General features: G+C 40.1%; 1 protein-coding gene across 2 annotated transcripts in view; it reads right to left on the bottom strand.

The window, feature by feature from the left end:
• STX7 (syntaxin 7) overlaps positions 1–16,453 on the bottom strand; it is a 98,711-nt gene that overhangs the window by 19,898 nt on the left and 62,360 nt on the right. For both annotated transcript variants that reach the window (XM_053710673.1, XM_053710672.1), the window contains exons 8-9: positions 9,678–9,750; positions 1,267–1,349 (exon numbers count right to left, since the gene is read on the bottom strand). In XM_053710673.1, the coding sequence (XP_053566648.1) occupies positions 1,267–1,349; positions 9,678–9,750 (156 nt within the window). The remainder of the gene's footprint in view (positions 1–1,266; positions 1,350–9,677; positions 9,751–16,453) is intronic.

Genomic DNA, 16,453 nt, shown 5'->3' with positions numbered 1-16,453 from the left:
TATTTGTGGGTTTTTCTTTGCATCCTGAACAATTTTCCTGGCAGTTGTGGCTGAAATTTTATTTGGTCTACCTGACAGAACCCCTCATTTTCTACTTCTTGATTAGAGTTTGAACACTGCTAATTAGCATTCTCAATTCCTTGGATATCTTTTTATATCCCTATCCTGTTTTATACAATTCAACTACCTTTTCCCGCAGATCCTTTGACAATTCTTTTGCTTTCCCCATGACTCAGAATCCAGAAACGTCAGTGCAGCACTGGATGAAAGATGCAAGGGTCTGTCAGGAGTCCAGAAACTCATTGACCTTTTATACACACACACTAATTACAAGCTAACAGATCACCGGTGAGGATGGTAACCTTTAATAGCCATTCAAACCCCTTTGTGTCAACTTGTGTGCATGTTATCAGGCCAAAATCACCAGGGTATGTAAACTTTTGATCAGGGTCATTTGGGTAGTTTCTGTTGTCATTATGAAAAGAGTAAACACAGTTGATTGATAATAAATGGCTTCAGCCAAACACTAAAAAAATGGCCAAGAAATTATAAATTCTATCAGGGTATGTAAACGTATGAGCACAACTGTATACAAAGACAGACACATACAAAGACACAAGCTGATACACACACACACACACACCCATAAACATATATAAATACACATACATGCAAGCACACTCAAATAAATAGATACATGCACAATCATACAGACAGATACACACCCACAGAGATACAAACACCCATCAACACACATACATACACGTGTGCAGCCTCAAATATATAAACACATATACAAACACACACACACATACAAACATATACACAAACGCACATAAATACGCCATACACATGCACACACACACAGATACAGGATACACATAAACATACAGTCATACACACAGATACAGACAACCATAAACACATACAGATATAAACATAGACTTATATTTGATATGCCCTTACATCTCTGAATATCATACATGCCACTTTAATATATCTTTTACTATCCTCCCCTTATCAGTCTGTTTAGAAGCATTAGCATTATTTAGATTGTGTTTTTCATTCTTCTTAAAGGAATGTAAAATTATTTGGACAAATCCATCAAATGAATTCAACAAAATTATAGGTTGTGGAAATTATATGACAGATTCCACTCAACTGCAACCAACACTAGTCAGCTGATCCTTATTTATTATTGTTTAATTTAGTACTAGGTGAAACAAGAAAAGAGTTAGTAAAAAGCATTATTCTTTCTCCTTGTACCTGATATTCTACAGCTCTGGCCAACTGCTGATTTCCTTGCTGTACATGTACATCAGCGCTCTCAACGTTGGCTTCTATACTGTCTAAAGGATAAAATGGCACAACTTTAATAATTCAAGACACCATAACACTGTAAACAATAACTGTGCTGATATAAACACAAACATTATTTAACCCACATTTCAGCTTGATATACTGTACATATACATGTGCATAACTCTTGATAAACGCGAGAAGGTTAAAGTCTTTACTTGTACATAAATATATATATATATATATATATATATATACATACATACATACACACACACACACACACAAGCTGACACTTTCTATCAAAGATCAGTAAGTTCTGTTACACTACATGCCTTAAAAAGAGAGCAACAGTGAGTTTTAAAGGGACAGTAAAGTCAAAAACAGAATTTATGCTTACCTGATAAATTACTTTCTCCAACGGTGTGTCTGGTCCACGGCGTCATCCTTACTTGTGGGAACCAATACCAAAGCTTTAGGACATGGATGAAGGGAGGGAGCAAATCAGGTTACCTAAACGGAAGGCACCACGGCTTGCAAAACCTTTCTCCCAAAAATAGCCTCCGAAGAAGCAAAAGTATCAAATTTGTAAAATTTGGCAAAAGTGTGCAGAGAAGACCAAGTCGCTGCTTTACATATCTGATCAACAGAAGCCTCGTTCTTGAAGGCCCATGTGGAAGCCACAGCCCTAGTGGAGTGAGCTGTGATTCTTTCAGGAGGCTGCCGTCCGGCAGTCTCATAAGCCAATCTGATGATGCTTTTAAGCCAAAAGGAAAGAGAGGTAGAAGTTGCTTTTTGACCTCTCCTTTTACCAGAATAGACGACAAACAGAGAAGATGTTTGTCTGAACTCTTTAGTGGCTTCTAAGTATAATTTTAGAGCACGGACTACATCTAAATTGTGTAGCAAACGTTCCTTCTTTGAAACTGGATTCGGACACAAAGAAGGTACAACTATCTCCTGGTTAATATTTTTATTGGAAACAACCTTTGGAAGAAAACCAGGCTTAGTACGCAAAACAACCTTATCTGAATGGAACACCAGATAGGGCGGAGTACACTGCAGAGCAGATAACTCAGAAACTCTTCTAGCAGAAGAAATAGCAACCAAAAACAAAACTTTCCAAGATAACAACTTAATATCTATGGAATGTAAAGGTTCAAACGGAACCCCTTGAAGAACTGAAAGAACTAGATTTAAACTCCAGGGAGGAGTCAAAGGTCTGTAAACAGGCTTGATCCTAACCAGAGCCTGAACAAATGCTTGAACATCTGGCACAGCTGCCAGTCGTTTGTGTAGTAAGACAGATAAGGCAGAAATCTGTCCCTTTAGAGAACTCGCAGATAATCCTTTATCCAAACCTTCTTGTAGAAAGGAAAGGATCTTAGGAATCTTTATCTTATTCCATGGAAATCCCTTGGATTCACACCAGCCGATATATCTTTTCCATATTTTATGGTAAATTTTTCTAATTACCGGTTTTCTGGCTTGAACCAGAGTATCTATCACAGAATCTGAAAATCCACGCTTTGATAGAATCAAGCGTTCAATCTCCAAGCCGTCAGCTGGAGGGAGACCAGATTTGGATGTTCGAATGGACCCTGTACAAGAAGGTCCTGTCTCAAAGGTAGCTTCCATGGTGGAGCCGATGACATATTCACCAGGTCTGCATACCAAGTCCTGCGTGGCCACGCAGGAGCTATCAAGATCACCGAGGCCCTCTCCTGCTTGATCCTGGCTACCAGCCTGGGAATGAGAGGAAACGGTGGAAACACATAAGCTAGGTTGAAAGTCCAAGGCGCTACTAGTGCATCCACTAGAGTCGCCTTGGGATCCCTGGATCTGGACCCGTAGCAAGGAACCTTGAAGTTCTGACGAGACGCCATCAGATCCATGTCTGGAATGCCCCATAATTGGGTCAACTGGGCAAATATCTCCGGGTGGAGTTCCCACTCCCCCGGATGTAAAGTCTGACGACTCAGATAATCCGCCTCCCAGTTTTCCACTCCTGGGATGTGGATCGCAGATAGGTGACAGGAGTGATCCTCCGCCCATTGAATTATTTTGGTCACTTCTTTCATCGCCAGGGAACTCCTTGTTCCCCCCTGATGATTGATATAAGCAACAGTCGTCATGTTGTCTGATTGGAATCTTATAAATCTGGCCTTTGCTAGCTGAGGCCAAGCCCTGAGAGCATTGAATATCGCTCTTAGTTCCAGAATGTTTATCGGGAGAAGAGACTCTTCCCGAGACCATAGTCCCTGAGCTTTCAGGGATTCCCAGACCGCGCCCCAGCCCACTAGACTGGCGTCAGTCGTGACGATGACCCACTCTGGTCTGCGGAAGCTCATTCCCTGGGATAGGTGGTCCAGGGTTAGCCACCAACGGAGTGAATCTCTGGTCTTCTGATCTACTTGAATCACTGGAGACAAGTCTGTATAGTCCCCATTCCACTGTTTCAGCATGCACAGTTGTAATGGTCTTAGATGAATTCGCGCAAAAGGAACAATGTCCATTGCTGCAACCATCAACCCTACTACTTCCATGCACTGAGCTATGGAAGGACGTGGAACTGAATGAAGAACTTGACAAGCGTTTAGAAGTTTTGACTTTCTGACATCTGTCAGAAAAATCCTCATTTCTAAAGAATCTATTATTGTTCCCAAGAAGGGAACTCTTGTCGACGGAGACAGAGAACTTTTTTATATGTTCACCTTCCACCCGTGAGATCTGAGAAAGGCCAGAACGATGTCTGTATGAGCCTTTGTCTTTGAAAGGGACGACGCTTGTATTAGAATGTCGTCCAAGTATGGTACTACTGCAATGCCCCTCGGTCTTAAAACCGCTAGAAGGGACCCGAGTACCTTTGTGAAAATCCTTGGAGCAGTGGCTAACCCGAATGGGAGGGCCACAAACTGGTAATGTTTGTCCAGAAAGGCGAACCTTAGGAACTGATGATGTTCTTTGTGGATAGGAATATGTAGGTACGCATCCTTTAGATCCACGGTAGTCATAAATTGACCTTCCTGGATTGTAGGTAGAATCGTTTGAATGGTTTCCATTTTGAACGATGGTACTCTGAGAAATTTGTTTAGGATTTTTAAATCCAGAATTGGTCTGAAGGTTCCCTCTTTTTTGGGAACCACGAACAGATTTGAGTAAAATCCCATTCCTTGTTCCGCCATAGGAACTGGGTGTATCACTCCCATCTTTAACAGGTCTTCTACACAATGTAAGAATCCCTGTCTCTTTATTTGGTTTGAGGATAAGTGAGAAATGTGAAACCTTCCCCTTGGGGGTAGTTCCTTGAATTCCAGAAGATAACCCTGAGAAACTATTTCTAGCGTCCAGGGATCTTGAACATCTCTTGCCCAAGCCTGAGCAAAGAGAGAGAGTCTGCCCCCCACTAGATCCGGTCCCGGATCGGGGGCTACTCCTTCATGCTGTTTTGTTAGCAGCAGCAGGTTTCTTGGCCTGCTTACCCTTGTTCCAGCCTTGCATCGGTTTCCAGGCTGGTTTGGTCTGTGAAGCATTACCCTCTTGCTTAGAGGATGCAGAATTAGAGGCCGGTCCGTTCCTGAAATTACGAAAGGAACGAAAATTAGACTTATTCTTGGCTTTGAAAGGCCTATCTTGTGGGAGGGCGTGGCCCTTTCCCCCAGTGATGTCTGAGATAATCTCTTTCAATTCTGGCCCAAAGAGAGTTTTACCCTTGAAGGGAATATTAAGCAATTTTGTCTTGGATGATACATCCGCTGACCAAGACTTTAGCCAAAGCGCTCTGCGCGCCACAATTGCAAACCCTGAATTTTTCGCCGCTAATCTAGCTAATTGCAAAGCGGCATCTAAAATAAAAGAGTTAGCCAACTTAAGTGCATGAACTTTGTCCATAACCTCCTCATATGGAGTCTCTCTACTGAGCGACTTTTCCAGTTCCTCGAACCAGAACCACGCTGCTGTAGTAACAGGAACAATGCACGAAATGGGTTGAAGAAGGTAACCTTGCTGTACAAAAATCTTTTTAAGCAAACCCTCCAATTTTTTATCCATAGGATCTTTGAAAGCACAATTATCCTCGATAGGAATAGTAGTGCGCTTGTTTAGAGTAGAAACTGCCCCCTCGACCTTAGGGACTGTCTGCCATAAGTCCTTTCTGGGGTCGACCATAGGAAATAATTTCTTAAATATAGGGGGGGGGAACAAAAGGTATGCCGGGCTTCTCCCATTCCTTATTCACTATGTCCGCCACCCGCTTGGGTATAGGAAAAGCGTCGGGGTGCACCGGAACCTCTAGGAACTTGTCCATCTTGCATAATTTTTCTGGAATGACCAGGTTGTCACAATCATCCAGAGTAGATAACACCTCCTTAAGCAGTGCGCGGAGATGTTCTAATTTAAATTTAAATGTCACATCAGGTTCAGCCTGTTGAGAAATTTTTCCTGAATCTGAAATTTCCCCATCTGACAAAACCTCCCTCATGGCCCCTTCAGATTGGTGTGAGGATATGACAGAGCAAATATCATCAGCGCCCTCCTGCTCTTCCGTGTTTAAAACAGAGCAATTGCGCTTTCTTTGATATGCAGGCATTTTGGATAAAATATTTGCTATGGAGTTATCCATTACAGCCGTCAATTGTTGCATGGTAATAAGCACTGGCGCGCTAGAAGTACTAGGGGCCTCCTGCGTGGGCAAAACTGGTGTAGACACAGAAGGAGATGATGTAGAACCATGTCTACTCCCTTCATCTGATGAATCATCTTGGGCAATTTCATTATCTGTGGCAGTACTGTCCTTACTTTGTTTGGACGCTATGGCACAATTATCACACAATTTTGAAAGGGGAGACACATTGACTTTCATACATATTGAACATAGCTTATCTGAAGGCACAGACATGTTAAACAGGCTTAAACTTGTCAATAAAGCACAAAAAACGTTTTAAAACAAAACCGTTACTGTCTCTTTAAATTTTAAACAGAGCACACTTTATTACTGAATATGTGAAAAAATATGAAGGAATTGTTCAAAATTTACCAAAATTTCACCACAGTGTCTTAAAGCATTAAAAGTATTGCACACCAATTTTTGGAGCTTTAACCCTTAAAATAACAAAACTGGAGCCGGTTACAGTTTAAACCCCTCTACAGTCCCAGCAACAGCCTTTGCTGCGACTCTACCAAGCCCAGAGAGGAATACGATACCAAATGACGCCTTCTAGGAGCTTTTCCAACTATTTTCAGATCCTCACACATGCATCTGCATGTCTTACTCTCAAAAACAACTGCGCAGTAATGGCGCGAAAATGAGGCTCAGCCTATAACTAGTAAGGCCCTTCCTGACTGGAAAAGGTGTCTAACATAGTGCCTGACGTTAAAAAACGTTCCCCAAGTTTATAAGTGCGAATTACCAGCATGAACATGTATAAAATGCCCAAATAAAGCAATCGATTATGCCCATAAAAGTGTCTATCAGTTTTATAGCCCATATTAAGCCCTTTATTCTGCTTGAGACTAAGAAAAATGGCTTACCGGTCCCCATGAGGGGAAATGACAGCCTTCCAGCATTACACAGTCTTGTTAGAAATATGGCTAGTCATACCTTAAGCAGAAAAGTCTGCTAACTGTTTCCCCCAACTGAAGTTACTTCATCTCAACAGTCCTATGTGGAAACAGTAAGGGATTTTAGTTACTGTCTGCTAAAATCATCTTCCTCTCACAAACAGAATTCTTCATCTTTTTCTGTTTCAGAGTAAATAGTACATACCAGCACTATTTTAAAATAACAAACTCTTGAAAGTAGAATAAAAAACTACAACTAAACACCACATACTCTTAACCATCTCCGTGGAGATGTTGCCTGTGCAACGGCAAAGAGAATGACTGGGGTGGGCGGAGCCTAGGAGGGACTATATGGCCAGCTTTGCTGGGACTCTTTGCCATTTCCTGTTGGGGAAGAGATATTCCCACAAGTAAGGATGACGCCGTGGACCGGACACACCAATGTTGGAGAAATTAAATTTAAATGGATTAGATAAAACATGAAATTTAAAATTTTCCAATTTACTTCTATAATCAAATTTTACTTAGTTCTCTTGGCTTCCTTTTTTTAAAGAGTAATCCTAGGTGCATTTAGGAGCGTGCACGTGTCTAGCCCCTAGCAGCAGTGTTTACACTAATGTTTATAGAAATATTTAATATTGTTGCAAACACTACTGACAAAATGCTTAAAGGGACAGTCAACCCAAAAATTACTTTAACTTATTTAGATTAGTTAAATAACAATCTTTACAGTAGACTGTAGCCAAATTTTCCTCTAAATAAACTTTAGCAGAAAATACACTTACTGATGTCATCTGGCCTTTTTGAAATGGCCGCCTGACCCCTCCTCCTCTGACGTCTCCCAAAAGCTTACACTAACAGGATCCTCCCCTTTCTTCTCGTCCCTGCGCGCTCCTGCAATTTCAGCTCTCTAGCAGCTGTTCATACCCGGCACTCACTGCCTCTCATCCATGCTGTGCGCTGTGTGACTGTTACAGAGAATGAGTGGCAGCGATGTGATGGCTTTAATACTCCAATGAGATTATAGTGAAATATTTTATAAAAGCAGCTTCCGTTTGCCCCAACATTGAGATGCATGTGAATAAGTCCCGCCTTGTATGCCTAACTAGTGATTTGTGGATATTTTACTGACAAAAGCTGTAGTGACGGGAACATGGTGAGAATAATGTGCACTAAATCCAGAGTAGAAACATATGTTGTGAAATCGCTCATTGAGATCACAGACAGCAGCCAGGGCAGCGTGATAGCGCTCAGGCTCAGTTAGGTGTCCTGGAAAAGATTATTGCAAAGCTGCATATCAATCAAGGGGGATCATACTGGTGGAAGGGTCATTATTGTGGAAGGGTCATATACTGGTGGAAGGGTCAAGTATGATTAGGGAGAGTGACTCAACTGGTTCTATACAAAATAACAATACACGAGTACAATTGGTGTAGTGAGCGAACCCGTTCTGTACCTTTACAATACCCGAGTATGATTATGGCAGTGACCCAGTTGGCTCTGTACACTTACAGTACCTGAGTATGATTAGGGCAGTGACCCATCCAGTTCTGTACCCTCACAATAAATTATTATGATTAGGGGAGTGACCCAGTTCTGTACACACAATTTGTTGCCATAACGCTGTAATAATTTCGGTGTAGTGCTGCCCCTGACTGTAATATTATAAAAATGCTACAAAAGTTAGAACACTTGATACTAAGTCTTGTATTTTTATTACTTCTGGAATCACATGTAGAACAATTAGTGTGAATCCCAGTGTTCAGGAAAACGATCCTATTGTACCCCTCTGTACCTACCCACATGTCCTGTGTGCTTATGGAGAGGAGATTTGTGTATTTATAGTGAATGGCAAGCTCTCTTTTGTTCCAGCGGAAAGGCACGCTGGCTGTCCTTGTGTCACGGCTTCAATGGATGACATATATTTTGAGCACACTATCAGGTAACTGTGATATGTAACAAATGGTTTACAGTCAGTGCTGTGCAGTATTTTTGTACTTTTAACAGATCAAGATAATAAATAATGGTTAATAAATAACATAGGCAGCAGTGGATAGAAGATAATGCAACATCCATAAAAAGAAAGGGAACACGGCACCTTTATAAATATAGAAAATATCCACAAATCACTAGTTAGGCATACAAGGCGGGACTTATTCACATGCATCTCAATGTTGGGGCAAACGGAAGCTGCTTTTATAAAATATTTCACTATAATCTCATTGGAGTATTAAAGCCATCACATCGCTGCCTCTCATTCTCTGTAACAGTCACACAGCGCACAGCATGGATGAGAGGCAGTGAGTGCCGGGTATGAACAGCTGCTAGAGAGCTGAAATTGCAGGAGCGCGCAGGGACGAGAAGAAAGGAGAGGATCCTGTTAGTGTAAGCTTTTGGGAGACGTCAGAGGAGGAGGGGTCAGGCGGCCATTTCAAAAAGGCCAGATGACATCAGTAAGTGTATTTTCTGCTAAAGTTTATTTAGAGGAAAATTTGGCTACAGTCTACTGTAAAGATTGTTATTTAACTAATCTAAATAAGTTAAAGTAATTTTGGGGTTGACTGTCCCTTTAAGACACTAGCACGCCCATAAGCTCCTATCAGCTTAGGTTTAACTCTTCCACAAATGATACTAAAAGAACAACAATTTGATAATATAAGTAAAATGGAAAGTTGTTTACAATTGCATGTGCTATCTGCATCATGAGTGTTTATTTTTGACGTTACTGTCCCTTTAAAGAGACAATGACATACATTTTATCTATACTTCCAAATGACCATACTACATACAGATGTTTAAATAGAATATTGAACACTTACCTATCATTTCTCCTTGCTCATGCACCATCATTCCCAAGTCTTTAAATATGTCATTAATGCCTCTGATATCTTCCTGGATAAAAAAATATATAAATATGATCATCATTAAATAGCTTGTCAATAAAATGCATTAACAACAGCCTCCTGCCTGGTATATGGTAATCATGTCATGCAATTTGTTTTCCAAACCATTTAAAGACCTGTTTGTGAAAATTCCTGGAAAACAAAACTTTGATATGCCCACAATATGCCTGTTTCTTAAAGGTTTTTATTTTGTGTGCGTTTGACTACATGTTGCTGCTGTAGGATTTAACAAATGAATTATCTCATTCTTTAAAGAAACACTGAACCCAATTTTTTTCTTTTGTGATGAAATTTTAAGCAACTTTCTAATTTACTCCTATTATCAAATTGTCTTCATTCTCTTGGTATCTTTATTTGAAATGCAAGAATGTAAGTTTAGATGCTGGCCCATTTATGGTGAACAACCTGGGTTGTCCTTGCTGATTGGTGGATAAATGCATCCACCAATAAAAAAATGTTGTCCAAAGTTCTGAACATAAAAAAAGCTTAGATGCCTTCTTTTTCAAATAAAGATAGCAAGAGAACGAAGAAAAATTGGTAATAGGAGTAAATTAGAAAATTGCTTAAAATTGCATGCTCTGTCTGAATCATGAAAGAAAAAAAATTGGGTTCAGTGTCCCTTTAATGGTTTGTAACAGCTTTGAATTGAAAGTCAGAAGTCAAACAGGCTGCAAGTGTTTTCATACATGAATTCTGAAAGATTATAATGGAATGTGCTATCTGTTATCACTTGCTAGAGTTATTGTATACAAACTTTATCAAGCTGCATTATTACAATGCATTTTTATTTATTGATTAAAACATTACATTCTCTCATTCGGAGTTTGTAATTTTATCACTTTTGACCCGGCAAATCTTTGTGTTTAAAGTCTGCATAGGGGTTAAATACATAGGTAAAAGTACTGCACAGAAGCAGCAGAGAACTGTTGGTCTTGAGCAGAAACTGCCACTGATGCAATCAGCAGCTCTAGTCACTAAACCCAGCACAGATAGTGATAACATGACCTGCTCTAACAAATGAGATCATGCCATGTCTTCCCTATAAAAACCCTATAAAAATTATATCAACTACTGATGTAGTTTATTTCTTGTTATAAGGTCAGGCTTCGGATTTGTGATTGAGAAAAAGTAAAAACTGAAATGAACATGAATGCATATCAATTCTGATCAGAATATGATCTTCGCCTCCTCTTCCTTTGCAAACAAAAAGAAAATAAAAAGCAAATTTATCCTCGGGTCTAAACAATAAACAGGATACAAAGCCCATTGTGAGTTTAAGGAAAGTCAATTTACTGCCTAGAATTTACTTCTGTTATCAAATTTGTTTTGTTCCCATGATATTCTTTGTTGAAGAGATACCTAGGTAGGCATCTGGAGCGCTACATGGCAGGAAATAGTGCTGCCATATAGTGCTCTTGCAAATGGATAAAATAAAAATACATTCTTGTAAAGCTGCTGCCATATAGTGCTCCAGACATGTGCACGCTCCTGAGCATACGTCCCTGCTCTTCAACAAAAGATACCAAGAGAACAAAGAAAATGTGATAAAAGAAGTAAATTAGAAAGTTGTTTAAAATTTCATGCTCTATCTGAATCATGAAATAATTTTTTTTTAGTTTTCTTATCTCTTTAACATGCTGAGAAACCATCCTGGGGAAAAAGACACATGCGCCTAGATTACGAGTCTTGCGTTAGCCTTAAAAAGCAGCGTTGAGAGGTCCCAACGCTGCTTTTTAACGCCCGTTGGTATTATGAGTCTTGCAGGTACAGGTGTACCGCTCACTTTTCTGCCGCGACTCGAGCATACCGCAAATCCACTTACGTCAATTGCGTATCTTATCTTTTTAATGGGATTTGCCTAACGCCGGTATTACGAGTCTTGGAGAAAGTGAGCGGTAAACCCTCTCCTGTCAAGACTCCTACCGCATTTAAAAGTCAGTAGTTAAGAGTTTTATGGGCTAACGCCGTAGCATAAAACTCTTAACTAAAGTGATAACAAGTACACTAACACCCATAAACTACCTATTATCCCCTAAACCGAGCCCCCCCCCCCACATCGCAAACACTTAAAGGGAAAGTAAACCATAAAAAAAATGTTATATAATTCTGCACATAGTGCAGAATTATATAACATTATAATAGCGCAAACATTGTAAAACCAAATTTCCCCTTTGAATTTAAAAAATAACTGCTGTTTTACAGACCCGCTCTCTGTGATCTTCTGAGCGGGTCTGTTTTTTTCTAACAGCGCATCGGGCCAGCTGTATAGTCACAGCCCGGCCCAACCGCGCCATAGCACTAAGTGCAGCTCGCTCCTGCTGTCTGACAGAGCAAGAGCGATGTGCTATGGCGCGGTCGGGCCGGGCTGTGACTATACAGCTGGCCCGATGCGCTGTTAGAAAAAATCAGACCCGCTCAGAAGATCACAGAGAGCGGGTCTGTAAAACAGCAGTTATTTTTTAAATTCAAAGGGGAAATTTGGTTTTACAATGTTTGCGCTATTATAATGTTATATAATTCTGCACTATGTGCAGAATTATATAACATTTTTTTATGGTTTACTGTCCCTTTAAATACATTTTTTAACCCCTAATCTGCCGACCGGACATCGCCGCCACTTCAATAAATATATTAACCCCTAAACCACCGCACTCCCGCCTCGCAAACATTAGTTAAATTTTATTAACCCCTAATCTGCCGTCCCTAACATCGCCGACACCTACCTACATTTATTAATCTCTAATCTGCCGCCCCCAACGTCGCCGCAACTATATTACATTTATTATCTAAATAAAATTACTATTATTAACTAAATAATTCATATTTAAAACTAAATACTTACCTATAAAATAAACCATAAAATAGCTACAATATAACTAATAGTTACATTGTAGCCATTTTAGGATTTATTTTTATTTTACAGGCAACTTTGTATTATATTTTAACTAGGTACAATAGTTATTAAATAGTTATTAACTATTTAATAACTTCCTAGTTAAAATAAGTACAAATTTACCTGTAAAATAAACCCTAACCTAAGTTACAATTACACCTAACACTACACTATAATTAAATTAATTACCTAAACTAACTACAATTAATTACAATTAAATTAAATAAACTAAAGTACGAAAAAACCCCACTAAATTACAGAAAATAATAAAATAATTACAATTTTTTAAACTAATTACACCTAATCTAATCCCCCTAATAAAATAAAAAAGCCCACCAAAATAAAAAAAATCCCTACCCTATACTAAATTACAAATAGCCCTTAAAAGGGCCTTTTGCGGGGCATTGCCCCAAAGTAATCAGCTCTTTTACCTGCAAAAAAAAAAAAAAGACAATACCCCCCCAACATTACAACCCACCACCCACACACCCAACCCTACTCTAAAACCCACCCAATCCCCCCTTAATAAAACCTAACACTAACCCCTTGAAGATCACCCTACCTTGAGACGTCTTCACCCAACCGGACAAAAGTGGTCCTCCAGACGGCCAGAAGTCTTCATCCGATCCGGGCAGAAGAGGACCTCCAGACGGGCAGAAGTCTTCATCCAGGCGGCATCTTCTATCTTCATCCATCCGGAGCGGAGCGGGTCCATCTTCAAGCCATCTGACACGGAGCATCCTCTTCCATCCGACGACTAACACTAAATGACGGTACCTTTAAGTGGCGTCCCTTCAATTCCGATTGGCTGATGGAATTCTATCAGCCAATCGGAATTAAGGTAGAAAAAATCCTATTGGCTGATGCAATTGGCTGATTGTATCAGCCAATAGGATTTTTTCTACCTTAATTCCAATTGGCTGATAGAATTCTATCAGCCAATCGGAATTGAAGGGACGCCATCTTGGATGACGTCACTTAAAGGTACCGTCATTTAGTGTTAGTCATCGGATGGAAGAGGATGCTCCGCGTCGGATGGCTTGAAGATGGACCCGCCCCGCTCCGGATGGATGAAGATAGAAGATGCCGCCTGGATGAAGACTTCTGCCCGTCTGGAGGTCCTCTTCTGCCCGGATCGGATGAAGACTTCTGGCTGTCTGGAGGACAGCTTCTGCCCGGTTGGGTAAAGACGTCTCAAGGTAGGGTAATCTTCAAGGGGTTAGTGTTAGGTTTTATAAAGGGGGGATTGGGTGTGTTTTAGAGTAGGGTTGGGTGTGTGGGTGGTGGGTTGTAATCTTGGGGGGGTATTGTCTTTTTTTTTTTTACAGGTAAAAGAGCTGATTACTTTGGGGCAATGCCCCGCAAAAGGCCCTTTTAAGGGCTATTTGTAATTTAGTATAGGGTAGGGAATTTTTTTTATTTTGGGGGGCTTTTTTATTTTATTAGAGGGATTAGATTAGGTGTAATTAGTTTAAAAAAATTGTAATTATTTTATTATTTTCTGTAATTTAGTGGGTTTTTTTTCGTACTTTAGTTTATTTTATTTAATTGTAATTAATTGTAGTTAGTTTAGGTAATTCATTTAATTATAGTGTAGTGTTAGGTGTAATTGTAACTTAGGTTAGGGTTTATTTTACAGGTTAATTTGCACTTATTTTAACTAGGAATTTATTAAACAGTTAATAACTATTGTACCTAGTTAAAATAAATACAAAGTTGCCTGTAAAATAAAAATAAATCCTAAGATGTCTACAATGTAACTATTAGTTATATTGTAGCTATTTTAGGGTTTATTTTATAAGTAAGTATTTAGTTTTAAATAGGAATTATTTAGTTAATAATAGTAATTTTATTGGATGTATTTAACTTATATTTAAGTTAGGGGGGTGTTAAGGTTAGGGTTAGACTTAGATTTAGGGGTTAATAACTTTATTATAGTGGCGACGACGTTGGCGGTGGCAGATTAGGGGTTAAGAAGTCTAGTTAGGTAACGGCGACATTGGGGGCGGCAGAGTAGGGGTTAATAAATAAAAAACAGAATTTATGCTTACCTGATAAATTACTTTCTCCAACGGTGTGTCCGGTCCACGGCGTCATCCATTACTTGTGGAAATGTTCCCCACAGGGAAAGGCAAGGAGAGCACACAGCAAGAGCTGTCCATATAGCTCCCCCTCTGGCTCCGCCCCCCAGTCATTCGACCGACGGTTAGGAGAAAAAGGAGAAACCATAGGGTGCCGTGGTGACTGTAGTGTATAAAGAAATTTTTTTTAACCTGATTAAGGAACCAGGGCGGGCCGTGGACCGGACACACCGTTGGAGAAAGTAATTTATCAGGTAAGCATAAATTCTGTTTTCTCCAACATTGGTGTGTCCGGTCCACGGCGTCATCCATTACTTGTGGGAACCAATACCAAAGCTTTAGGACACGGATGAAGGGAGGGAGCAAATCAGGTTACCTAAACGGAAGGCACCACGGCTTGCAAAACCTTTCTCCCAAAAATAGCCTCCGAAGAAGCAAAAGTATAAAATTTGTAGAATTTGGCAAAAGTGTGCAGAGAAGACCAAGTCGCTGCCTTACATATCTGGTCAACAGAAGCCTCGTTCTTGTAGGCCCTAGTAGAGTGAGCTGTGATACGGTCAGGAGGCTGCAGTCCGGCAGTCTCATAAGCCAAGCGGATAATGCTTTTCAGCCAGAAAGAGAGAGAGGTAGCAGTAGCTTTTTGACCTCTCCTCTTACCAGAGTAAACGACAAACAAGGATGAGGTTTGTCTAAAATCTTTTGTTGCTTCTAAATAGAACTTTAAAGCACGAACAACATCTAAATTGTGTAATAAACGTTCCTTCTTTGAAACTGGATTCGGACACAGAGAAGGAACAACTATTTCCTGGTTGATGTTCTTGTTGGAAACAACTTTTGGAAGAAAACCAGGCTTAGTACGCAAAACAACCTTATCTGAATGAAAAACCAGATATGGTGGATTACACTGCAAAGCAGATAATTCAGAAACCCTTCTAGCAGAAGAAATAGCAACCAAAAACAGAACTTTCCAAGATAATAACTTAATATCTATGGAATGTAAAGGTTCAAACGGAACCCCTTGAAGAACTGAAAGAACTAAATTTAGACTCCAAGGAGGAGTCATGGGTCTGTAAACAGGCTTGATTCTAACCAAAGCCTGAACAAAAACTTGTACATCTGGCAAAGCTGCCAGTCGTTTGTGCAACAAGACAGATAAAGCAGAAATATGTCCTTTTAGAGAACTAGCTGACAACCCTTTATCCAAACCTTCTTGGAGAAAGGAGAGAATCTTTGGAATTTTAAATTTACTCCAGGAGAATCCTTTGGATTCACACCAACAGATATATTTTTTCCATATTTTATGGTAAATCTTTCTAGTCACAGGTTTTCTGGCTTGGACCAGAGTATCTATCACAGAATTTGAAAACCCACGCTTGGATAAAATCAAGCGTTCAATTTCCAAGCAGTCAGCTGCAGAGAAACTAGATTTGGATGTTCGAATGGACCTTGTACTAGAAGATCCTGTCTCAAAGGTAGCTTCCATGGTGGAGCCGATGACATATTCACCAGGTCTGCATACCAAGTCCTGCGTGGCCACGCAGGGGCTATCAGAATCACCAAGGCCTTCTCCTGTTTGATCCTGGCTATGAGCCTGGGAAGGAGAGGAAACGGTGGAAACACATATGCTAGGTTGAACGACCAAGGCGCCACTAATGCATCCACTAGAGTCGCCTTGGGATCCCTGGATCTTGACCCGTAGCAAGGAATCTTGAAGTTCT

Source organism: Bombina bombina, chromosome 4, assembly GCF_027579735.1.
Source record: "Bombina bombina isolate aBomBom1 chromosome 4, aBomBom1.pri, whole genome shotgun sequence".
In the NCBI taxonomy this organism is placed as follows: domain Eukaryota; kingdom Metazoa; phylum Chordata; class Amphibia; order Anura; family Bombinatoridae; genus Bombina; species Bombina bombina.
The sequence above is the reverse complement of the archived record's forward strand: the minus strand, read 5'-3'. Positions and strand labels throughout refer to the sequence as shown.